The 27,831-nt window shown below is 35.9% G+C and overlaps 1 protein-coding gene across 1 annotated transcript in view; it reads right to left on the bottom strand.

The window, feature by feature from the left end:
• The window catches only part of LOC149844701 (uncharacterized), a 115,775-nt gene extending 92,459 nt beyond the window's left edge, over positions 1-23,316 (bottom strand). Inside the window, exons 1-6 of the mRNA XM_089985978.1 lie at positions 22,907-23,316; positions 21,273-21,351; positions 21,064-21,153; positions 20,939-20,983; positions 6,121-6,156; positions 1,426-1,519 (exon numbers count right to left, since the gene is read on the bottom strand). Coding sequence (XP_089842104.1) covers positions 1,426-1,519; positions 6,121-6,156; positions 20,939-20,983; positions 21,064-21,153; positions 21,273-21,351; positions 22,907-23,316 — 754 coding nt within the window. The remainder of the gene's footprint in view (positions 1-1,425; positions 1,520-6,120; positions 6,157-20,938; positions 20,984-21,063; positions 21,154-21,272; positions 21,352-22,906) is intronic.
• Between the last annotated feature and the right edge of the window lie 4,515 nt (positions 23,317-27,831).

The following is a 27,831-nucleotide window of genomic DNA, read 5'->3' as shown; positions in this document are numbered from 1 at the left end:
ATTTATTACTTAAAATTATTAATCATAAATTGTTGTTCAGGAATTTGCACCTAAGAAGATATTCATGGTTAAGAATTTTGAATGATCATAATCACACACATATTCCATAATATGAATGTAAGTGAAATTCCAACTCTTTATTATTCATTGTTTACCTACTTGCCATAGTTTTCTAATATTATTAAAAGCAATTAATGAATTATCTTCCTTAAAGAAGGCAAATATTATTCTTTTTTTTTTGTTTCTTAGTTTTCACTCACATATTTGCCCAGTAAAACTTTTATTCTACAAGTGCTCTCTTCTTTAACCTTTTTATTCATATAATTGGTCTCTTTGGTGCGTGTGAAATCTAACTTCAAGAGCTTTCTACTTCACATGATTATTAATATATTACTATCTTTCAATGTAAGGTCCATTTAAGTGTATGCAATTCAAATGTTAGACTTTTAAGGTAGTATTTTTCCTTTTTTACTTGTAATTTCACTTATTCATATTTGTATTTCCAATGTGTTTCTAAATTTTCTAATGTTTTGAAAAGAGGGAAGAAATCTTAGATAATCCAATTTTTCTGATCAGGTCCAAGTCAGACATCCACCAATTTATGATCCATTTCGAGTTCTACAACAATATAAGCCAAAATAGTTGGCCAGATATGATTCTGTTATTAGTTCAAGGGTTATGACAAGAACCATCAGAAATCTGCATAATATAGCAGAAGACTGTAAAGTTGAAACAAATAGAGCTACATACTGAAGATGGACAAAAGACAGTAGAAGAGCAGACCACAGCACAACAAGATAAAACTGTTCATGTTTGAAAGATTGTGGAAGAACATGAGAATCTACACCAGCATAAAGAGCAAGAAGTGAAAGAGATTGATATGATAGGTTATGCAAAAGGGCAGATACAGAAAGAAACTATTTAAACCAGATCACAGGACAGTCGTGATGTGGAAGAACTATATCAAGAAACTAGGAAAGATACGAGAACAGAAACAATGCTTCACATCATGCAGCTTTCTTAGCAAAAAAGTGACCATTGTGATGAGTAATTGGAACTGACACATTCATCCATCCAGGTGAAGAACCAAATTGACACATTACGATCTTCTATTGATGAGCTATCTCTGCACAGGATCTGACATATGATCAAGTTGGTCATCAAATCTCACCCGAGTTAGTGCCAACACAGTTTTAATGCAATTGTTAAGTTGTGTTAAGATCTTCTCAACGTTATCATTGATCCATATGACTAGACACCATTTATCACAAAGTTGCTCCATTATCTCTCCTAACAGCTTCCACATTATTAATAGATTTTCCCAGTTTCTTCTGAATTTATTCCTCATTTGATATTTAGCTTATACAAACACAAAGCAAGCCTAGTTTAAAGTATAAATTTCTACTTTATGCAATAAACATTTACCCATATGAGTTTGCATCTGACATCCTTCCAATTTATACATGATATGCTTCTTTTTTGCCCCTCCCAATGACACAGGACTTGGATTAGCAATTTTCTGCATACATAAAATATTAGCATTATGCCTGAAAGGGACATCATCATTAAATGGAGCTCATACATTGAAGATATAGAAAACAGAGAAACCATGTTAACCAGCTTGTAAAAGTAATCAATATGGCTTAGAATTTTCCAACACATGCCAAAGATGGTTGAATCCAACTAAGCAAACCAAACTGTAAGAATAAGTTATGCATATGCAAAATTCTTTTATAGAGACCAACAAGAAAAAATAGGCGATTTGTAATACATGAAAAAAATGCTGATTATCAACACTCGCAGATTCAAAGATCTATTCTAGTGTATCCATACGTATTAGGGGTGCTTACTGAATTGATCATAAAGTCATTTACCAAGGGTTTTGACTTTTGATCATTTACATCATAAGCAGATGATCATAAGATTGCAATTTTTTTACCTATATCGTTCAAGGTATTTTCTCGGTGATGGTTTTTCTGGGAGAGATTTTTAAAAGTTGGAAAATGTCAGGAAAATCTCAAGAGTTTTAAAAATGCAAAAAATATGAAAAATAATAAGAAATATAAGAAAATAATAGGTATTCTTGGGAAAATATAACGAAATAACTTTGAAAAGCTTTTAAAATACAAAAAGAAACCAAAAAAAATGGGTTTAAAAATATAAAATAATATTTTTTCCAAAATATCGCTATAATATTGCGAGATATTCTTGTTCCTGGCAATATTTTGCAGATATGATCGCAATATTTTCAAAATATCAGTTATATTGGTAAAACTAGATTTGCCAATAATATCTCAATATTTTCAAAAGATCAGCTATATTGGTGACACTGAATCCAAGACCTTTTGTATGTGAAAATTTAAAAAATTGCCTGTCAATATTCTTATTGGACTTGGCCTCCATGAACTGGAGCTTCAAAGTTCAAACCATCTTACTTCCTCTGCTTGAAAGAAAAAGGAACCTGAAGCATGCTGGTTTAAATTTCATGTTCTCATAAGCGTTCTATCAACTTTCATCTCTCATATAAAATACTATCAGACATTCTCTTTTTATAGCATAAATTGCATTCACATGTTATACATACATACACACACACACACCTTATTTCCATGAAAAAAAAAAACCAAACACTCACTATTTCTTCTCCTACGTATGACAAAAGTCGGAATAATGTCGACTAGCAGGGTGGGGTGCTTACACTTGATTACTTATAGTTGTATTTCTCCCCCCCATGCTACTTGCGTTGATTTGACTCTTTTTCTATCCATCACACTATAAAAAAATCCTCTGTTTTTAGTGCTTAATCGCCTATGTCCTTAGTTAATTAAGGTCAGTGAGGTTTCTTCTTTATTACTCAGTGGGGTGGGTACCTGTTCCTGTGTTTGTTCACTCTACCTACTCGTGATTTTTTTCTTCTCAGGATGCTGCTTGAATTGTGTGCATCTTTATGGCCCTGCTAGGTTTGCATAGCAATAGGACAGCTTGTGTAGTCTCTGTGTGTGTAGTTACACTAGAGAGGAAAACACTGCACATAGATCAAATCATTAAGTAGGAATGTCATGCCAATAAACATTGAAGTTCTTAAGAAATTTTACATTAAGGCAGATCTTAGGGGAAATACATACTGATAGTGTTTTTTTCAGTTAGAGTTGAGATGCATCCAGGAGTGGACTCTATTGTAAAACCAGTGTCACAAATCTCATCCTCATATCTTTCTCAAGGCAAAACCATATGAGATTTAAAAAACAAATAGTTTATTTGGAGAAAATATTTGGAAAATCTTAGGGTATACAACATTTAAAAAACATAGGAAAATAAAATAAATGTGAACAGATATTAAAACTGGAGACTAAAAAAAGCTGGAGTCTAGAAAAATCGTGCTAATATTGTGATTCATCGAAATTAGGAGAACTTTTTCTCATGGCTTGTGAATATTTTGAAATAATATTGTGAGAAACCAACATAATACACATGCATGAACACATGGACACATGTTCCATATGTTCACATTAGAATGATGTGAACACAATTCATATTAAAGTGATTCGGAAATGACTTGGCGACTCAGAAATTGTGGATTTGTCATGCATTTCAAGTCAAAAGTACTAAAGACTTGAGTTACTAAGGTACTCCTACAGTCAGCTATGACCAGCACTTGGTGATACCAACACCTCTAGACACTTCAAATTTTAGCTTTCAAATGTAGATTTGAACTTTCCATTTTTGGGATCAAACATGTTCTTCTGGTTAATTTTGTTAAATTTGTCTAAAACTATGAGCATCTTGATCACTTGGTATTGGTCATATCTTCATGGTTTTATTTGAATCATAAAAAAGAGAGTTACCAAATGAAACAATATTCTGATATTCACTGGTCTCATACTAGGTGGCCAATTTCACATCCTTTTTGTAGTTCAAAACTCATCATTAGATTGAGGTTTCCTGTCCTCTTCCTTGCTTAGTGAAGGGTGAAAGATATTCCTTTATGAAGTTGAATTACATTCTGTCCATCTGGATCTGTAGCACGTTGTGTGGTTCATGGTTTTATGGCGACATGGATTCTTTGGATTTTCTGTTTTTTTTCTTTGCTTTTGTCAAGAGTTGAAGATAACCCTTGCAAAGTTGAAAACCACTAAGAATTTCAAACTTGTCTTCTGTGTCACAAGGACACAGAAAAAGGGCAAGGGATGCCATTTTTTGGAAATTTCCATTAAGGATGGTGTATTAGAGGACATGACACAAGAGTGAATTGGAGTGTCCCTGTGATATAGTTTGTCTTGGGTTATCTTTACTCTTGCTTTTGTTTAAGCATATGTCCTATTCTCTTGTTTGGTTTGTCTAGTATTTGCAGCAACTTTAAATGTATTGTAATGGAAGTACGGCCATATGTTTCTGGTTTTCTTTTAAAATTTATTCAGGTTCATTTTTTTGGGACAATTCTCCCTCGTTCTTGTTCAACACATGATGGAGTTATGGTGTTGCAAGGTTCTCTTTATTCCAGTAGTAGAGAAACTTATTCAGAAAGGGTTTACTTGGAGGATGTTGTCAGCATAATGATAATCAAGCAACTTATTAATTACACAATGCCATAATCTTTCAGGCATACAGTTGCTATGTTGAGGCCATACGTATTCAGCCGTCTTTTGCTATTGCTTGGTCTAATCTTGCTAGTATTTTCATGGAGACTGGAGACCTGACAAGAGCACTCTCGTACTATAAGGTATGTACTGCCACCAGGAGCCAAGATAATTTGTTATGCTAATGCACTTATCTCGTCATATTTGTATTGCATTTAGAATATTCAGGGTTTACAGATTAAATATGACCTAAATCCTCTAATTGGCAAATGTTGCTATTACATAATCAGCAGCATGAGTGCTTTAGACAAATGATTTGGCAATAGGGTAGGGCTTCTTAGGCAGCATTCCTACTGATGAGGTATCCTATGTAATGCTTCTACTGTACCATACAATATGCTATGATATGTATTGTCTCGATGGGGGTATCCCGATACGATATGCACCTGTAACTTGACACGGGTGTGTATCGTACTTGTGTCGGGTGTATCTTATGATATGCCCCTATATCTTACAATACACCCTGATATGGGGTATATTTTATGATATGCTATAAATGCAGTTTAAGTTGCATTTATTTATTATTTTTTTTTTAAACATATAAGGCCCCTTGGAGACAGTTCATACTTATGATTGACGTTATCTAGTTCATTTTTTTTTAATTTTGAAAAAACTTGGTTATATAAAATTTTTAAATGTATTAGTCTTTTATGTGGGTGATGTGTGTGCCCACATACCTACCCACACACACCAACATATATAATACATATAGAGGTCATAGACCATAGCCACATATATATCGTCTTGGCAATATCTGGGCAGGTAAAATCTTTGGGATATTAGAGGTTTTCAATAAATTCCAAAAAAAAAAAATCTCAGCACTCAAAAACTGAAAAAATAATAAAATTGCAACTAAATAAGAAAGAATAGGTCTTAGCAATTTTTTTAACATAATGAAAATTTTAAAATGTAAATAAATAAAGAATAAGAAAATTTTTTAAAATATAATGATAGAAAATTGTTTCAAAGTATATAGAGATATTGCCACAATAACATCGTGATATTATCATAACAACAATGCCACATTTTAATTTTGAAGATGTTTTAAAAATATCCTGGTATGATACGTACACATATATGTGCTTACCTTTTGTACCCTCGAGGGATACCATAATATTCATGGTTGCTTGTATTATTTAGCAATCTAGCCCTGTATGTGTTCATCAGGGTTTTACCAAGAGTCATGCCTGATAACTGCCCACTATCTCATGGAAATGTAGCAAATCCCGTTAATTCATCTTGGAATGAACAACTCCTGAATAAATTCATTCTTTAACGTTTATTAAAGCCAATATATTTACCACACTGAATAACAAGATATGACTAGAAATATCATGGTGATCACCATTCAAATATGTTACATGCATAAAATAAAAAGTAAAAAACACTCATTACATGCAATCAATAGGAGGGGACTATATAAAACCACATAATGTCTAGCACACAACGTACTCAATATTAAAGTGAACAAAACATGATTTACCTTAAGTTGATCAACTTCCTCAAACAATTTTTTTTTCTGCATGAATGATTCAACATCAAAAGCATAAATACAAAGTAAATAAGTGACTACTATAACACAGTACATATTTCCAAAGACAAATAAGTCTATTATAATGCAATATATATCTTCAAAGACTGGGCACGAACATGAATATGGAAACTGTCATAGTTGTTCATAGGTTAATCCATCAATTAACATCAAAGCTCCACTAATAAGGAACTCCTAGAATTCTCAACTTCAACAAAAATGAAATATTTGACATGAATGTAAAACATATAAAAATTGATTAATGATGTTAAACAAGCAAATCAAGATAAGTGTGGACTGTTCAAGCTTGGCTCTCTTAGGTTCATGCCTCGATCAAGCTTGGCCTCAAGCCAATTTTAAATATGCATGTATGCTCGTTTGTGTCTGTGTGTGTGTTTATCGTGCTGCAACAATGAGAACAGTGTCAGTGAAGTGAAGGACAAAATAATCATTTACCTCAGCTAGGACATGATCATATGAATTCTTGTTGTGCATTTATGTAATATCTCGTAATTTTCCTCTAATTTTTAAATTTTTAAATTTTAAAAGTATAATTTTAAATAAATAACTATATTTATGTCTAAAAATAATAAATAGTTATATATAGGCTGATGTCAGTATGGCCCTGGACATGGTCCAGGGCCCATTGAAGAGATCCATATATGAAATTTTATTCATTTTAACTTTTAAATTCGAGCAAAATTCAAGTTAAATTCAAGAGAAATTCAAGTTAAATTCAGGAGAAATTCAAGAGTTTAAGTGAAGCTAGGACTCTAGTTAGACCCGTTATGAGTCCTAAATCTTGTAGAAGATCCGATTTAGCAATTTTGAATATAGGATCTGAAAATGTTCTTAGTATTTCTGAATGTAATAAGTCTTCTCTATGGCACAGTCGTTTAGGACATTGTGGGAGTCATTTTATTGAGAAACTTATTTCTAATAATCTCATTCCAAAAGAAAGTCTCAATGTAGAAGAGAGAAGTCAAAAGTGTTCCAGTTGTCTTTCATGCAAGAGTCATGTATTACATTTTCGTTCCATTAATAAGAGAGCTTCAAAGCCTTTTGAGATAATATGTTCTGATGTATAGGGGCCTGCTCCAGTCAACTCTGGATTTGGAAGCAAGTACTATCTAATTTTTGTTGACAGTTACTTTTGATACACCTGGATATACTTCATGAAAAATAAGTTTGAAGTTTTCTTTTTGTTTCAGAACTTCCTCTCCTTAGTAAAAAATCAATTCTCCGAGTCCATTTAATTTTTCCAATGTGATGGAGGAGGGGAGTTCACATCCAGTGACTTCATTTCTTTTCTTCAAAATAATGGGATAGGAAGAAGAGTGTCATGCCCACACACGCTGAAATGAAATGGGGATCTTCGAAACACGAGCTTTGATTAACAAGAGCAAGTGTCAAGAATGACACTAAAGCATAACCCTTAAAAAGGGTATAACTGAAAACAAAATAAAAATAAAAATGTATTCTTTATTGATATGAAAAACCAATTGCTTAAGAAGCATTGGAGTGAAATACAAGAGGGGCTGCACCCCTTTATATACACAGCTGAAAGAGGACTCAATAGAGTTGTTGGGCACAGTCCAACAGCTCTATTTAGAGCTGTTGGAATGTGTCAGTCCAACAGCTCTATTAAGAGTTGTTGGACTGTGTCAGTCCAACAGCTCTATTGCTAGTCAAGTCTGGACAGGACTTGACTAGCAACAATCATTCTAGTTCAAACTGAACTAGATGACATAAAGTCTAGAAAATAAAAATAAAAGAAAAAAAATACAGAAAAGAAAGAAATTAAAAATGTATTTATATATATATATATATATATAATATAATATTATTATATATACATATATGTACAGTTTTACATTTTAACACTCCCCCTCAAACTTACGGTACAATGAGCGAAAGTTTGTCTAAGAGAAAGTGAAATCGGGGAGCAGCGAGAGGCTTTGTAAAGAGGTCTGCTAACTGATATTCTGAAGTGACATATGGCAGATCAATTATCCCGTGTAGATATTCCTCTCTGACGTAGTGACAATCCATTTTGATGTGTTTGGTGTGTTCGTGGAATGTTCTGTTACTGGCAATGTAGATCGCACTTTTGTTGTCACAACACATTTGTGAAGCCTTTGTTGCTTCAACTCCCATGTCAGCAAGCAGTCGTCGGAGCCAAACTACTTCCATGGTCGTGGTTGCCATGGCTCTGTATTCAGCTTCGGTGGATGAGAGAGATACCTTCTGCTGCTTTTTACACCTCCACGAGATTAATGATTCCCCTAAAAAGACACAAAAGCCAGTGGTTGAGTGTCTGTTATTGGGATCACCTCCCCAATCAGCATCAGTATATGCAATTAAATCAAGAGAAGAGGAGAAAGATAAGAAAAGTCCTCGTGAAAGAGAGGACTTGATGTATCTGATAATACGCATGACTGCTCCCATATGAACAGAAGTAGGAGCATGTTGAAATTGACTTGCTGTATGAACAGCATGTGCTATATCTGGTCTGGTAATGGATAGATAGGAAAGTGCCCCGACAAGCTGTCTGTAAGGAGTAGGGTCTGCAAGAAGTTCTCCATCATCAATCTTCATTTTAACATTAACAACTTCTGGAGTGTCAACTTTCTTATCATCAGTAATACCAGACCTGAAAACAATATCAAAAGCAAATTTAGTCTGAGATAATAAATATCCTCTAGGAGAATAAGCAACTTCAATGCCTAAAAAATATCTCAACAAGCCCAAATCAGTCATTTCAAAATGAGATTTAAGAAGTGTTTTGATTGTTTCAACTCCCTGTTTATCGCTTCCGGTGATGATCATATCATCCACATAGAGAAGAAGCACAATGATCCCTGCATCAGAATTCTTAATAAACAAAGCAGTGTCAGTTAAACAGAATTGAAAACCAATATCAATCATAACACGACTAAACCTATCATACCAAGCTTTTGGTGCTTGTTTAAGTCCATAAAGAGCTTTTTCTAAGCGAAGGACTTTACCCTTAGGAATACTTAGACCAGGAGGGGGTTCCATATATACTTCTTCAACTAGCTTTCCATTTAAAAAAGCATTTTTGACATCCATTTGAAAAATAGACCATTTTTTGATAGAAGCTAAGGCAATTAAGGTTCGGACAGTAGTCATACGAGCCACCGGAGCAAAGGTTTCTTCATAATCAATCCCATATTCTTGGGCATAACCTTTGGCTACTAAACGAGCTTTATATCTTTCAAGAGTACCATCACTCTTGGTTTTAATTTTATAAACCCATCGACATCCTATAGTTTTCTTCCCTGGAGGAAGATCTTGAATATTCCATGTAGAAGCCTTTTCAAGTGCATCTAATTCAACTTTCATGGCTTCTATCCATTTGATATCATTTTTTGCTTGAAAATATGTGGATGGTTCTTCATATGAGTGAATTAATGCAATAACTGCCCTATATGTGGGTGAGAAAGACTCGTATGATACAAACTTTTCTGGAGGCCTCGAGATTCGGGATGATTGTCTAGTTGGAATGTTAGAATATTTCTCAAGTGCACATGGAGTATTAGACTCTTGTCGCCTGGAATATTGAATACTAGTATCTCTATGAACTTCTTCATTTTCAACATTAAGATCAATAATTCTTGGATCATCATCAAAGTTACAATCAAGGTCATATTCATCAGATGTTGATGTTAGATCTAGCAAAAAGGAGTACTCAGTGACGTCTTTTAATTTTCTAAAATCAAAGAAGCTCTCCTTTTCAAGAAAGGAAACATTTCTAGACACATATAGTTTATTATTTTTGAAGTCAAAACATCTATAACCTTTCTGGTTTTCAGCATATCCTAAAAAGGCACAGGGAATCGCACGAGGGGAAAGTTTATCATTTTTGTCAGTAAATATGAAACATTTGCACCCAAATATTCTTAATCTAGAGTAGTCTGGAGAAATGTTCATAAGTTTTTCAATGGGAGTGATATGTTGTAACGAAGAAGATGGCATCCTATTAATGAGATAGGTGGCAGTTAAGGCAGCTTCTGCCCAAAAGTCTTTAGGGACTTGATTTGCTATTAATAAAGTTCTAGTGGTTTCTATAATATGGCGATGTTTTCGTTCTGCCAGTCCATTTTGTTGAGGTGTATAAGGACAAGATCTTTGATGTGTGATGCCATGCAATTTAAGATAATTTTGAAAATCTGTGGATAAAAACTCTCCCCCTGAATCTGTGCAAAAAATAGTAATATCATTTTGAAATTTGTTTTTAACCATATTATGAAAAGTTTGAAAGTATGAAAATACTTCAGACTTATGTTTGAGAAAGTACATCCACGTATGTCGGGAGAAATCATCGACAAAAATAACATAGTAAACAAATCCTCCTTTAGAAATTACTGGTGCAGGACCCCAAACATCCGAGTGTATTAATTCAAGTGGTCTTGAAGAGAAAAAGGTTATGTTCTGAAATGGTAATCTTTTCATTTTGCCGAGAATACAATCTTTACAATCAAATGATTCAGAGTTACAAAATTTCCCTAGATTTGGAAAATGTTGGATTTTGGCTATATGTGGGTGACCAAGTCTCTTATGCCACAGTTCCAACTCTATTTTTTGAATATTATAACAAAAAGCTTTCTTCGGCATTTCCAAAAAATCCATGTAATAGAGTCCTCCTTCTCTATGGCCTTCCCCAATCAGCTTGCCTGACTGGCGATCCTGTACCCAACAACCATGAGAAGAAAAAGAAATATTACACCCATAATTAGAAATTTGAGATACAGATAAAAGATTTAAATTTAATTTGGGAACATGTCTAATTTCTGGAATAAAAAAATTTTTTGTTTTATAAATTTTTTCAAAATCTCCTATTCCTTCTATTTCAAGAGAAGTCCCATCAGCAGTAAAGACCTTTGACACACTTGTTTTATTTTTAACACATTTGGATAGACTTTGATTATTTGGGGTCATATGAAAAGATGCACCAGAGTCAAGAAGCCAAGAAATTTTACCTAAATCAGAAAAAGATGAGGCTGCTGCGCCGGTTGAAGCTTCAGATGAGGAAGAGGCACCTTTGATGAGAGGCTGAAGGATCTCCATTAGTTGGGCCAGGGAAACTGGTGCATCCTGATCTTTAGGCTCCGATCCAGCAATTGCAGCTCTTTTTTCTCTCAGCTCCTTAAGTTTGGGACATTGTGGCCTGTAGTGTCCCGGTTCATGACAGTGATGACAAATAACTTTCTTCTTATCATAGTCACCATTTTGTCGGTTAAAGTGAGGAGGCCTATATGATCGAACATGATTCCCTGGTCTAGACACGGCTAAAACGGAATCATCTTCAATTTTTAAAGAACCTTTCCGGAGACGATTTTCTTCCATTGTTAACTCTTCAATAGTTTCAACAATAGAAGGAATTTTTCCCCGGTGAAGTAGGGCCGATTTAGTGGTTTCAAATTCCGGCCTTAATCCAGTGATAAACTGGTAAAAATGTTCAACATCGAGTTGTTTCTGACGAAGCTCGATGTCTTCGGCACAATGCCACTTTGGTTCTAAAAGGGAAAGTTCTTCCCAAAGTTCGGACAACCCATTGTAATATTCACGAATAGTTTTGTCTCCTTGTGTCATCATTCGAACTTTTTCTTGGAGGTTGCACACGTGTGCAATATCTTTAAGGGAATACATATTCTTAAGGTATTCCCATGCCTTATCGGCATGATCAAATTTGGCAAGACTTGAGCATTTTTTAATGTCAACGCTATTGATAAGCCATGACATTATCTTCGCATGAGATATTCTCCATTCTTTCCATTTCTTCTCGTATGAGGCAATAGCCTTGATTTTCTCTTCTTCCGATAGAGGGACGTCTTTATCTCCCTCCTTTTTAGTAAGAGATAGCTTATGTTCCGAATCGGAACCATCCACAATCCCCCATAAGCCTTTTCCCCATATATGGTGCTTCATGATTGAAGCCCATGTTACATAGTTCGTATCGCTTAGTTTCATAGGCATGATGGTGACTTTATCATTGTCATCCATCGATTACAAGGAGAGAAAGAATAGGGATAGAAGAGAAACAAGAAGGAAAATGAGAAAGAAAGAAAAAAAAAACAATACAACAAGATGTGAAATCTTCTCCAATGAAGTGATAAAACACTTCTCTTCAAGTGGCGAACACTTTTGCAAATGGGCACGAAAACCGAGGCAGCTTTTCCTCAAGATTTAGTACTTCCGCGGCTCTGATACCATGAAATGAAATGGGGATCTTCGAAACACGAGCTTTGATTAACAAGAGCAAGTGTCAAGAATGACACTAAAGCATAACCCTTAAAAAGGGTATAACTGGAAACAAAATAAAAATAAAAATGTATTCTTTATTGATATGAAAAACCAATTGCTTAAGAAGCATTGGAGTGAAATACAAGAGGGGCTGCACCCCTTTATATACACAGCTGAAAGAGGACTCAATAGAGTTGTTGGGCACAGTCCAACAGCTCTATTAAGAGCTGTTGGACTGTGTCAGTCCAACAGCTCTATTGCTAGTCAAGTCTGGACAGGACTTGACTAGCAACAGTCATTCTAGTTCAAACTGAACTAGATGACATAAAGACAAAAAATAAAAATAAAGGAAAAAAAATACAGAAAAGAAAGAAATTAAAAATGTATTTATATATATATATATATAATAATAATATAATATTATTATATATACATATATGTACAGTTTTACATTTTAACACACGCCACAACAGAATGAGATTGTTGAGCGCAAACATAGGCATATTGTTGAAAGTGCGATGAGTATGCTCCATGATAGTCATCTTCCCATCAATATGTGGACAGAAGCTTTTCATTTTGTTATACATGTGATAAATAGACTGCCCATGGTTGTTTTAGAAAACAAATCTCCTTATCACTGCCTTTTTGGAATTCATCCAGAGTATCATGACTTACGTGTTTTTAGATGTGTTTGTTATGTGCATATTGATCAGTCATTGAGAAACAAGTTTCGGGATAAGCCTCATAAATGTAGATTTGTGGGATATGCGGATGACTACAAAGGATACAGATGTTATGATCCCATTAGTTGACGCACCAAAATCTTGAAAAATGTTGTTTTTGACGAGCTGAACTTCGATCATAAAATTGACATAGGTGACATGCCATCTACCTCAGTTGAAGTTTATTACCCTTGACTGAATTCAGAGCTCTTTGATAGTTCGAATGAAGAATGTCATTCGGACTGTGTGCAACACGAAGAAGAGAGTTCCAAGATCGTTGGTACATCGGAATCACAGAGTTGTGAAGCAGCACCACCATTGGAATCGAGAAGGTATAAAAGCATTTCCTACACCAAACAGAGAACAACTGCTTCAAAACTCCTAAATCGGGCTCAAGAGGTTGCACCTACCTCCTCACACACCCTTGACGTCAGGAGGTCTAGTCGCATGCGGCATCCTATTGATAGGTGGGTTAGCTACAACAATTTCTCCCTCTTTTTGACTGCTCTCAACAAGGAGGATGAACCTATTATGTACTATCAGGCAGCCACTTCTAAGAAATGGGTAGAAGCCATGAATGATGAAATGCAATCCTTGCATGAATGTGTAACCTCGGAAATTGTTCCCAGACCGCCTGACAGAAATGTGGTAGGATGCAAATGGGTCTACAAAATAAAATATAAACTAGATGGAACCATTGAACGATACAAGGCAAAACTCGTAGCAAAGGGTTTCACACAAGAAGCAGGACAAGACTATGATGAGACTTTTAGTCCAGTGGTGAGAATGGGAACGATTCGAATCATTCTTTCCATAGTTGTTGAACATGGATGGACACTGAGTCAGCTTGATGTTAAGAATGCATTTTTGCATGGAGATTTGAATGAGGAAGTTTACATGGAACAACCACCTTGATATTATGAGGAAGATTGTAACACAAATGTATAAAGACTAAAAAGGGTTATCTATGGTCTAAAGCAAGCATCTCGCTCTTGCTTTGACAGCTTCTCTCTTGAGATTCAGAAGCATGGCTTTGCTCACTCCCTACTAGATCACTCATTGTTTATCTTTAGAGGGCAAAATGTGATCACCTTATTGCTAATTTATATTGATGACATTGTCATCACAGGAAACTTTGAGGATCATATCAAAGAAGTAAAGAAACTACTGAGTCAGAGATTCAAAATGAAATACCTTAGAGCCCTACGTTATTTTCTTGGAGTTGAAGTTGATAGCCGAGCTGATGGGTTGACTCTCACCCAACACAAGTATACGATGGACGTTCTAACCAAAGCAGGTATGAAGGATTGTAAACCTCTAGGGACTCCAAGTATTCTTCACCAAAAGCTGAGTGCCCATGATGGAGACTTGTGTGAGGATCCCACCAGCTACTGCAGCCTAATGGGGATGTTACAGTATCTCACATTCACTCAACCTAATATTGTTTATTCAGTCAATCAGGTGTCCCAGTTCATGCATGAACCGCGTACTGGGCATATGGAGGTTGTTAAAAGGATACTCAGATATCTGAAAGGCACAATTGAGGATGGATTGATATACTCTCCAAAACCATCTGGCAAGGACATGTGCGAAATTACTGTATATTGTGATGCAGACTGGGCAGGGGATCCAGATGAACGAAGGTCTACATCAAGATATTGCATCTTCATTGGAAGAAACTTAGTATCCTGGAGCAGTAGAAAACAAAAAGGCATTGCTAGATCAAGTCCTGAGGCCGAGTACAGATCCATGGTTGCCGCTACTGCTGAAGTTACATGGGTCCGGCATTTGCTAACCGAAGTGAGAGAAGTGATATCTCAGTCTATCTTGTTGTGCGACAATCAAAGTGCTCTCAACATGTCATTCAATCTGGTTCATCACAGTCGTGCCAAACACATTGAGATAGATCAACATTTTGTGAGACAAAAGGTTGAAGAAAAAGAGATCGAGCCTGAATTTGTTAACACTGAAAGACAAGTTGCAGACATATTCACAAAAAGCTTGACCAAGGATCGTTTTTGGACACTTAAAGGCAAGTTGTTTATGGTTCAAAACCATGATCAACTTGAGGAGGGTGAAAAAGTCTATTTGTCTGTGTATTGTCTGTGTATTCTTTACTTGTATTTGTTATTTTGTATTCTGGGTCTGAATAATATATCAGACCCGATTCATACTGTAAACAAAGAATATATATACACATTTTAGGTCACAATTTTATTATTAAAAATCGTGACAGATGCAACTCCTCCTTTCTCTTTCATCTCTCTTTTTACGTGTGACAAATCCTAGTGAAATCTAACAACTAAACACTGTAAACATTTGTTATGCCTAAGAACCCAATGAGTGGTTTGTGTTCCCAGCCACGGTTGTAGGGAACTTTCAACCACTTTGTCTAAGGGTGGTGTTATTGACTAACTGCACTTATTGGTACACCAAGAAAGTGACGTCAATGGATGATGATTTTCTTGATATCTCGGCATTAGGTGATGATTCATAATGTTCTGATTAATGGTGATGATTCTTAATATCGATCGAATAACAAGTGTAGAACCCAGTAATTAAAATACAAATTGTGTGTTAAGCTACAACTGAAAACTGCCTTGAACCTCGAGAACTTTGCCCATTTTGAGTATCTGCAAGTTTATAAGAAAGTCAAAATTAAATTTGTGTGCATTAAATAGAGACATGCATGCAAAAGCAATTCTGATAAATTAACTTAAAAAGTTGTTCATGCATGTTGCATTGATTCATGCATCCCTAAATGTTTAGCATTGATTTCATGCTATCCTTAAATGTTAATTTAGCATGCAATTGTTGAGTGTTTGCTTGAACTGCTTAGATGGTAAGTATGTTCTGATGATATGTTACTTGTAAATCCTCTTAAATTTATGCTTAATTTACTTTATGATATTTCCTTACTATTGGAAATTTAGAAGGTCTCATACGAGAACTTCAGTTCTTGCCAGTTTTCTAAAAATGTTTTTCAGGCGTTGAGGCTTCGTGATGATGGGACTAGCTGGCTGGAGGACTCAAGGGTTATGGATTTGGTGGATCGAGTTCTGACGGATATGGATGCTTTGTCTTTTTGTTTTGAAAACGGTGTGAAACTTCATTGAGATTATTCAATTAAATTTAATTTAATTTCAGTCATGGTTTAAATTTATTCTATGTCTGAAATGGTTGATGGGTTGTAAATATTAAATTTGTAATGTGCCCTGGTCCTTGGAAAGTTTTTCCGCAATTGTTTAAAAAAAATTGCATTTTTCGAAGGTCAGTTTGGGATCGTTACAGAGTTGGTATCAAAGCTAGTCAGAACCACCACCATACAGATCATAAACTTGCACTCTAGAAACAGTCTCTACATCACTCCTAAGGGGTATCTTGTGAATTTTTGTTTACTTAATGCCTTGAATTTATGAAAACATTTATTTTTTATTGTATGGATAGTTATATTTAAATCAGTGTGTGATGATTTAAATTGTATGCTTGATATAAATGTATTGTTTTAACAGGATCAATCCTAAGGGGGTAGGCTTGATCTAGAGGTATAAATTTACCGATAATTTTTAGTTCAATTTTTTTTAGATGTATACTTGTGTTCGTGCTAATGAGCCTAAAAACTAGCAAGAGGAGAGAGATTTTCTGACGAATGCCCTCAATAGACTGGCTGAGACTGTGACTACGCATATTCAAGCGCTTGAGCTCAACCCACGACTTGTGTGCACCCTGCATCAGTTGTGACCGCAAACACTAGTGCAGTGACTTACGAGAAATTTTTTAAGTTGGATCCACCAACTTTCTTCAGAAAGGCCGACTCTAAAGTTGTTGAGAGCTAGGTCGAAGAGATTGAGTGTGCTTTTTGTGTCTTGCCTGTACCAGAGGACAGACTGCTTAGCCCACGATGTGTGTACACTTTGCTTCAGTTATGACTGCGAACCCTGGTACAATGACTTACGAGAAATTTTTGAAGTTAGATCTATCAACTTTCTCCAGAAAGATTGACCCTGAAGTCACTGAGAAAGAGGTCGAGGAGATTGAGTGTGTTTTTCGTGTCCTGCCTGTACCACAGGACTGACTAACTGGATTTGGCATATACCGTCTGAAAAGTGATGCCAAGAAGTGGTGGGACACCATGCATAGAGTGAAGTACGTCACTGAGGAGACCATTCCCTGGGAGACCTTCTGAGAGGAGTTTTTTAAGGCATACTTTCCTTCTTTCGCCAGGGAAAAAATACAACAGTAGTTCCTCGAGCTGACGAAGGGGAACATGAGTTTGGTGAGCTATACTACCAAATTTCAGAGTTTGTAAAGATACTGCCCTAACCTGTTTGTTGATGAAACGATCAGGGCAGCGAAATATGTGAGGGGGCTCAAGGACAGGCTACGTTTTCGGATGATGACTAGTTGTCCTACGATATTCAGCGATGTCATTGAATCGGCCTCCATCGTAAATTAGGAGTTGGAGCAATTCAAGATAGGGCAGTCAAAGAAGGGTGATAACGACAATGGTGGAGCTCGGAAGAACCCACCTGCTGGTGGCAAGACACAGGGGACACAGAGCAAGAAGCAGAAGACTCTGCAGGGGAACCACAAGAATTGTCTTCAGCAGCAACAGCAACAGAGAAAGACACAGCCGATATGCAAGAGATGTAACAAGAATCATCCTTTCGGTTCTTGACCTCTCTTCAATTGGTTTTGCTACCAATGCAAGCAGCCCGATCATATCGCCCAATATTGTTTGAATAAGTCAAGAGCCCAGGGCAGGCAGCAACAGCAGGTGCAGAGGAAGACTAATAGACAGGTGTACGCTACTACGGCCACAGAGCAGGACGATCAGACCAATTTGATCAAAGGTATTATTGTAGTCGTTGATCATCTTGCTTGTGTCATGTTTGATTTGGGGGCAACTCATTCTTTTATATCCTCTTCTTTTGCTGGGTTACATGACATTGCACCGTTTAGTTTAGAGACCGCATTAAAAGTTACTTCTCTTATAGGTATATAATACCTATTGTTCGAAGTATCTCCCTACAGTTCGAGCAGTCATAGAGGGACACGAGTTGTCAGCCGATCTTATCATACTCGAAATGACATTTTACGATGTCATTCAGGGTATGGATTGGCTATCACGGCATAATGTGACTCATCAATGTCGAGGCAAAAAGGTCAGCTTAAATCGACCTAATCTGTCAGCATTGGTGTTTCAGGCGACTAGACTGGTGGGTGAGGTGAAGATTGTGTCTGTGATGAAGATCACTAAATATTGCAAGCAAGGTTGTGCGGTGTTCTTGATCAGTGTGTCCGCTACGGATAGCCAAGAGACACATTTGGAGCAAATGGACGTGGTCCGTGAGTTTCCCGATGTTTTTTCAGAGGACTTACTAGGTTTACCGTCTCACCGAGAATTTTCTGATGTCTTTCCAAAATAAAATAATGTTTTTTATTGTCTTTATTTTTTGCTATTTTTTTACATTTTATATAAATTTGCCGAGATTTTCCAAAGTTTTTTCTGAGAAAAACATTTTTTTTTAAATCTCCTGAGATTTTCCCTTACCGAGAAATTCCCGAGAATGATATACTATGCTCCCAAATCAAATTTGGCAAATCCCATAGTCTTCAAATCTTAGATATGTCAAATCCAAGATTTGGCATATCTAGCCCCAAAACAGGCTCCCAAACACAACCTAAGTGGATATTTTTTTGGACGATGGGAGCATAAACAATGTTGGGTCAAGTGTTGCATGGTCCAGCCATGCTTCTATAGAATTTAACAAACATGATCTTGTGTGAATCACTTTTGATTAAACATGGATCTAGACGAGAAAAATAGGTTTTGGGGTTGATTTTGAAGAAAAGGATTATAAAGAAGATCAAGAAAGAAGAGTTTTAGAAGGGTGAATCAAAGAAAATGGATCCAAACAAGAAAGGAGATCAAAAGAATGGTGTAAGGAAGATTTAAGGAGGAGAAGGGAATAATGAGTACCTTGGTGATCGCTTCTTGCTTTGATACCATAAATGATTTTCAGTATGTCTTGAAATAGAAGGGAAAAATGACAATGAGGAGGGATGCTTTTGGCTGCAAGAAAGAGACCCTAAAATTGATTCCTAGGGGCATCCCATTAGTGTCTATATACTAGTAAGTAGTAACTGCATAGGGCAGGTAAAATCACATAACTTTCCTTGAGTATTACTATTGATCCCAATAATACATAATACATTGCTATAAAACATAATGAATAAATTAAAGCAATGTAATCAATCTGCCATTGTCTTAGTATGTAATGACCAGAATACTCCTGAGGCATAAAATGACAAAAAAAGCCTCTGCCTGCCCATCTCTCACAAGAGCTATGATTTCCTCCTTTTCCTTCTTGCCCATGGTGCAACAAAATCCCAGCTTCAGTGGTCCAAGATCCCAATTTATTGAGGATATTATATATAGCTATACTTTTAGTTGTAAGTTGCAACTTGCATCAATTTCCATATTTCAAAATTTTAAAGTATTTATCCAAGCCTTGCCAATGATTGTTTCCACTATAAAATAGAATTGAAGTAAACAAATAATCTACATGATATGTACAAAGAAACAAAAAATGGACCACCAAAGACCCAATAGAGAATGCTCCAATTTGATAAACCATCAGGTCATTGACATTTCATTCAAGCATATTTCCTTTTGTCCCCAGTCCTCAACTCTCCCAAGATGTCGTTCATGTGTGCTCACCTATGTCACATGGGTGCGGGTGCGGGTGCGGGTGCGGGTGCGGGGGTGCGGCACTTTCAAAAAACTTGGGTACGGGGGTGTGGGGCTGCGGCAAAAATATAAAAAATTATATATATAAAGTCCAAAAGTTGGACATAAATGACCCTGGGTGCATTGGCCGCACCCAGGGTCAGGTTGACTGCACCGGATGCCGCACCCACACGTGCATCCGCGTCGCGTCGCATCAACGCGGGTAAGACACCTAGTTGGCCGAATCCCTGTGACATAGGTGCTCACATATTCTTGAGTAAATTAAATCTATTTTACCAAATGGAGCATTTGTTAGAATGTGAATTATATCATGACATGAATACTGCTGATTATTCCTGTATATACTCCTTTGGGGTGCAGGGTGATGCAGTTGCAAGAGATATACTGGATATAAATGAGATATAGCTGAACCCATCTAATGTTGAATAACCAATGCATAGTATTTTTATATTAAAAAGTTCTACAAATAATAAATAAGTAAAGCCAAATTGTCCAAAGTTTCCAATTCCACATATACCTGCAGCTAACATGCTTGAAATCATCTAAAAATAATATATGCATTTTGAGTAGTAGTAGTTTCCCATAAAAACAAAGGGAAAAGGGAAAAGGGAAAATTCGGACTATATGTATGAAAGAGTAGCTCAAAAGAACAAATCATAATTTGCAACTTTACCAGAATAAAAGAATATAATATGAAATCATCATCACCATCACCATCTCCATGCCTTATCCCATGTACAGAACAAACATAAAATAAAAATAAAATATCCTCCTCTAAAGCTCTTCGCCATGGTAACACAAAGAGTCTATGGGCCCACAAATACAAAAGAAATTTGTGGACCAAATACTTAACAGACCTAGAATCCAGCAGTCAATGTTGCAGAAGCAGAAAAGAGCATCTAATCAGCCACCAGAGGGACATTCACAAGGTAAGATGGATGCATAAGAAATATTTCTATCCTACTTATCTAAAGAATTGATACCAAGATTGCTTAGGCAAATGTCTCACTTATCATAGTGGTTGTACCTGTAGTCTAAGAAATTCATTCTCAGCTCGAAGTGAGACGACTTCCTGCCATGCAACAAAAATCACCATCGGGATCAACTAAAATACATGCACATCCTAGAATAAATAATATAGAAAAGCAATACCTGCTGCAAGTCTTCATCTGCAACTGCTATTTTTTGTGCATATATATTTCTAATATCTTTTACTTTGCACTTCTTTTTACACTGGGGACACTGAAGAAGCCACAAAGCTTAAACATAGAAGCAAAATAAAGTAGCAGAATAGTGAAATGTACAACCAAAATAGTAAAAAAGTTAGAAAATTGATAATGAACTAGGTAAGGAAATTATACCGCGCCATTATTTCTTCCACATTGGTCAATCCATTTATTGATGCAGGATCTGCCATATACGTGACCACAAGGAAGACAACTGCATATTTGCAATAAACACTTTGTTTAGTCTGGAGTTGCTGGAAATGAAATAGTGGTAGTTGTAGATCAACAGAAAATAATTACTAGTTTGTAGAGGTACCAGCATGAAATACAAAAAAGATTGACAATAACAAAGAAGACCAATTCACAAAGTTACTAAAAGTTCATCTACCTTTTATCGGGTCAATAGTAAAGAAGAAAAAGAGGGAGAGAAAACTGAAAGGATCCAAAAGTAGGAATCTCTAAAACTATTAATCTAGAAATAAAGAATGATTGTTCCACTTAATCAGAACATAATGATATTTTAATCTGTCATATGTTTTAGTAAAATCATAAATCACATGTATATACATAAAAATCGTAAAGCCCAATAGTAAATCATGTTATATATGACACATGAACATGCATACACACACAAACAGATATATACATAATATATGTAGAAAACATATATATATATATAACAAATATATATCTATAAAAAACAGAAGAAAAAAAGAAAAAGAGAAAGAAGAAGAACTACATAGGTAGCAACCCAATGAACTGCAAAACTGTTGCTGGAACCATAAACAACCAACAGGAATGGCAATTTACATATAACATAATTCAATCCCTACTTTCTCATCAGCCTTCGAGCATGAGCTTTTAAATTATCAAGAGAAAAAATAGCACTTACTATACAAAACATACCCAATGAGATTGCATTTATTAACCTTTCATGCCACTAATTCAACAGAGATTTTGCAAAGCACAAACTTAATTGTATCCTATCCACGTTATCGGGCAATGCCCATTGTGAATCTCAAGCTGCACCAATAGTAACATACAAGAAGAAGAAAGGTTCGGATGACACGGCCAACACGACTACAAAGAAACTTCCATAATCCATATGCTACTTGAAAATGGAAAAAAATGGATATCTATGTTATCAATGTCAAATGAATCTCCTTGCAATGTTGTGCGAGTTCGAAAGGGTCAATCTGAGATCTTGGGAAGAATGGAGAGTACTGCAGTGATGCACCTCCCGCAATCCCTAATGGTTAAGATTGAGTCATTTTCAAGCCCAACTGCAGAAACATTACGAATCTTGATCGATCGATTAAACGTTCAGAGCCCAAAGTTTGATGCACAAATTTTCATTATGGAATTACAAATTAACAGGTCAACCTTAACAACACTAAATGCCAATCTACAGATAAAACTTTCTGCAGTTTCATACTAAAATTGAACAAGTTGAAGCCTTAGAAAGACCAATTTCAATCCAGTTCGTTGTCTATCACAAGCGAATTTACCCTCACGAGTTTGACACAGGAATTAGCAGTTAGTACTCGTTCGAGTTACGGAGGTAGACCTCTTCCTCTTACTAACTTCGGTTCGATTTCTTATTTAAGGGTAACGCCAATATAAAAAACACAGAAAATACATTGAACCAGCAAATTAAGGAACATTTTCCTAAAATGAGAAGCAAGAAAGCCAACTGCTTGAACGGAAACATCGAAAGGGACGAAAGGAACGGAAGAAAAACGAAAGAGGCGCATTCACTCTCGGCGTACCAGACGCGGTGGGCGCCAGTGGACGTCCACGGCTCCGTGCAAATTGGGCAACTGAAATCCTTCGAATCGTCCATGCTAGCACCCTGGTCCGCGTTCGCTCCGCCGCAATCTTGCCTCGATTCTTCCTTCTCACCAACGCCGTCTTCTTCGCTGTCGATCGCGCCGCTTGGATGGCGATCGCCGTCGGACGCTTGCGCTTCCTCAGGGCTTAAGGAGCGGACGATGGGGGAGCTGGTGGTTCTCCTCCTCCTCGTCCTCCTCGTCCTCCCTCGGCTGTTGCTCCTCCTCCCACTGGCACTGCTCCTGGTGATTCTTCTGGTCCTTTGAGGGTTGTAATCGCCATCTTCTGAGTCGCCGACGCTCAGTTGTACGACAATGGGGGCGGAGGAAGGAGATGAGGAGTCGGCCATGAGTCAGAGTGAGAGTGAGAGAGTTGGCAAAATTCACTTGGGAGCGCGCCAGGAGTTGGGGATGCAAACGGTTTGGATAATGTCCGGATCATGGTAGATCCGAATCCGAACGTTATGCGACGATCAGAGACCTGATCCGGTTCCGAACTCTATCGGACCGTATTGTAAATAAGCGAGTCGTACCGGACCCATTTTGTTGAATCTCCTATCGCATGGGGCCCACTATCATAGTTCTCCGAGTGGTTCAGATGTGCGGTGAGGATTGAACGTAGCCGAAGTTCAGATGCGTTGAGGTTGGCACCGCCACCATGTAGGACGGGAACCGGTCCAGTAGTCAGGGTAGATCCGGATCGAACATTATGCAATCGATCCGAGTCATGCTTCGAGCCCGAACTAGATCCCACATGACAGAGTTGAACTTGGATCCACATTTGATATGGATCAGACAAGAGATATGACAGATCAGGTGCAATCACATTGCACACTTTAGTGCGCAGCTGATTGCCAGCTGGCTTGTTTTTTTAAATATATTTTAAGTCTTTTTTTAAAATTTGATAATACAAATATAATATATATGTATAGTATAAAACATATATATACTTGTAGTTCCTCAAAAAGAATTATTGTTCTTGGAAAAAATATCGGTGACAAAAATGTCATTTTTTTGCAAAACCTAATTTTTTTAAAAGAAATATGAAGTGTATGCATAAAATATTAATAAGGTAAAAAACTTTGTAAAAAGTGACTTTTATCATATTAATTTATGTCAAACAAGCGGCATTTTCAAACTAAGCGACATTAATAAAATATTATGCTGTGAGGGTATAGTATAGGCCTTTGAGCCTATGTTACAATGTCACTGACATTAACCCCATGGCTTGGTGCGACGAGTTTATGTTGCAAGTTTGCAATCTTTCTCAAGATACAATACAGGAACACTGATTTTTTTGTTATTTTATTTATAAAAAACAATCTTTTATATTGAATGTATAGAATATTTATTCTTAAACATTTTTAAAACAACTAAAATTTATTAAAATATTAAATCCTTGCTCATACGTCTCACGTATCGTATCCTCGTGTCATGTTGTGACCCTGCACATGAAGTAAACAATGGTCTATCCATCTGACATAGCTTTGAACATATTGCCAAATTGTCACAATATCAGTGATATTTGCAACTATGGTTAGAGATGGAGACTGCTATTATGAATTCAAAAAAAGTCTGATCATAGGGGAACCCATTACGATTTGAATGTACATTCTAATCTCATTTTAAGATTCAATCCTAAAGTAATGCGTTGGATTGGGATCAAATATCCAACTTCATCCAGTCCATTTGCACCCTTAATTGTGAGGCCGATTTTGGGAATGGGTTGGAGTTGTAGAGCTAGAGAAAGAGAGATCTTATGAAATATGAAATTGAAAGGACAGATAAGGTGATTTGGCAAAACACAAGTTTTATGTGTTTTGAAATTAATATAGTCCATCACTTCAATCACCACCATCCATTCTGAATTGATGGCATCAGTAATGTTGGTGGCCACATTGCTTTTGCAATGAATGGTAGTGATTGAAGTGATGGATGGTTGTGATTTCAAAACACAAAAATTGTGATTAAATGTTATAAATAATGCCTATAATTTTTTTAGGATTCTAAATAAACTATTTTTGCATAATTAATGACATTAATTATGATTAAATATTATTATCAAATTATTTATCAATAATACTCTGGTATTTACTAAAGTTATTGGATCATTAAATCTCGGATATATGACAACATTTATTTTTATCTGAAAATTTTCAAGAGAAATATGAGTATCGAAAGAACTACTAAATTATTATTTTTTCATTTTCTTCAGTAATGACAAAACCATAATTTATGTTATTCGAGAATATGGTAGCATTCACATCGAAAATTCAAAGAAAAAAAAAGTGATTTCGTCAAAATCAGAGTTCATACGAAGTTATAGCATGCCCGACAACACCAAGGAAAAAATCATAATTGTGAAATTCTATTTTATAATTTCCAAACACATAATTGCTTTCCTATCGAAAATCAAAGAAGAATGGTTTTGATTTCATCAAAATCAAAGTTGAAATGCATTTGAAACATGGTCGGCAAGTTCTAAGGGCATAGAGGTAATTTTGATGGTTTTCAGGGATCGTGGTGACTTGAGGGTCAATTTCGTTCATGCCCCTGTTAACCAAGCTTGATCAACTTTATAAAATTGTTTTTGACAATATCTACTTCACAAAAAACTCAATTCTTAAACTTAAAAGTATCTATTTGAGATAAATGGCCATTTAGAAATGGCTATACGGTTAGCTAGGAATTAGTTATCACCTAACTACAACTAAACTATTGGTTGTTTAGACCAAGAGAAGGAAAAAGAATGACTTAACTTCTAACCAAACCAAGGCATTTACTGCATTTGTGGAACTGGATCTGGCCTATATCCAGACCCACTATGGTAACCCTGCATCGTTGATGGTTACGTACCATGGTTTGTGATGGATTTTAAAGTGCATTAACACTTGTAATGGGAGGGTAGCCAAGTGGCGACCCCCTTATGACCCCTTTGCCCCCTCCCTCCCCCTATAAAAGGGGAGGGCACCTTGTCTCTCAAGACCTCATTTGAGCCCTCTCTTCCTCTCTCCCTTGTCCCCTCTCTTAGCCACCCTTTCAACCACCAAAACTGGTGGTCCTCCACCACTTCAACCCAGTCGGTTCTGTCCCTAAACTTGACCTGGTTCGCCTCCTTGGCTAGCTGGTTTGCACCCCCTTAGCTCAGTTCTCACCCCTTGATTCGTTATTGCCCTTTGGTAACTGGTTCTCCCTTTAATAACATGGTTTTCCTAGTTGTTCAGATTCTTAGTGACCCGATTTTCCTCAAATCAGTTATCTTTTTTTATCGGTTTCCCGTTACCCAATTTACGTAAATTGACTCCACCTTCCTTGATGTACTTGTGCATACGTGAAGATCGTCAGAAAATCGCATTTGGAGGAAAATTCCCTAGGATATTTCAAAAAAAAAATTGTCTCTTGTCGATACGCTCTACAGTGTAGGTCCCTATACCAAACACTCATAATTTTTTATGTTAAATATATATTCTTGTTTTGTATGTGCTCGTGTATGATTAATTATGTTTCAATAATCTCACATGTGTTTTAATTAAGCACAAGCAATTATTATATTCAACCTGTATTATGAGTTTTTGACATGTATTATGAGCTATCAACATATATTATGAGCTTCTAACCTGTATCACAAGCTTTTATGGTCTTTCAACTTATATTATGAGTTTTAAGCCTATATTGCCGACTTTCAACATGTATTATAGGGTTTCAACCTGTATTATGAACTATCAACCTGCATTATAAGTTTTCAACTTATATTATGAGCTTTTAATCTATATTACAAGCTTCTGACCAATATTACATACTTTCAACCTATATTATAGGCTATCAACCTGTATTACGAGCTTTCAACATATATTATGAACTTTCAACCTGTATTATGAGCTTTCAACCTGTATTATGATCTTTTAACTTGTATTATAAGCTTTTAACCTGTATTATGAGCTTTCAAACTATATTACATGTTTTCAATATATATTACAAACTTTTAACCTGTAATATGGGCTTTCAACCTGTATTATAAACTTTTGACTTGTATAGAGGACATTTAACCTATATTATGAGTTTTTTATCAGTATTATGTACTTTTAACTTACATTATGGACTTTCAACCTGTATTATAAGCTTCTGACCTATATTATGTGCATTCAACCTGTATTATGAGATTTTAACCCATATTTTTAGCTATCAACCTCTATTATGAGTTTTCAACATATATTATAAATTTTTAACCTATATAACGAGCTTCCAACCTGTATTACAAGCTTTTAACATATATTACAAACTTTCAAACTGTATTATAAGCTTTCAATATATATTATAAGTTTTTTACTTGTATTACGAGTTTTCAACCTATATTACAAGCTTTCAACCTATATTATGAGCTCTCAACCTGTATTACAAGCTTTCAACATGTATTATGAGCTTTCAATATATATTATGAGCTTTTGACATGTATTAGAACTTTTTAATATATGTTATGAGTTTTTTACATGTATTGCGAGTCTTTACCCGTGTGTATAAGCTTTTACATAAGCTTATGAGCTTTCTGATAATACATGTATGAATTACTTTGAATTCATAAGAATTACAAATGATCAAGCTTTAGATGCTAAATATTTTGGAATACATATGTTTTGAACTATATGATAATTTTGTTTTTTTGTTAAAATATTGCATCATATAACTAATATATGCAATGAATAATTTTGTTCAATAGAGCGATGGGTCAAAGCACCCTACTGATTCTGTTAGCATGTTTAAATGCCATAACATGCATGCATGAATCAATATGACTCATGTAGGAGCCTGAGGTTTCATGGAACCTCGATGGTGTCATTGAGCCCATTGATGTGTATGACATATGAATT

This window comes from Nuphar pumila, chromosome 2 (genome assembly GCF_984573655.1).
Source record: "Nuphar pumila chromosome 2, dmNupPumi1.hap1.1, whole genome shotgun sequence".
NCBI classification, from domain to species: domain Eukaryota; kingdom Viridiplantae; phylum Streptophyta; class Magnoliopsida; order Nymphaeales; family Nymphaeaceae; genus Nuphar; species Nuphar pumila.
The sequence above is the reverse complement of the archived record's forward strand: the minus strand, read 5'-3'. Positions and strand labels throughout refer to the sequence as shown.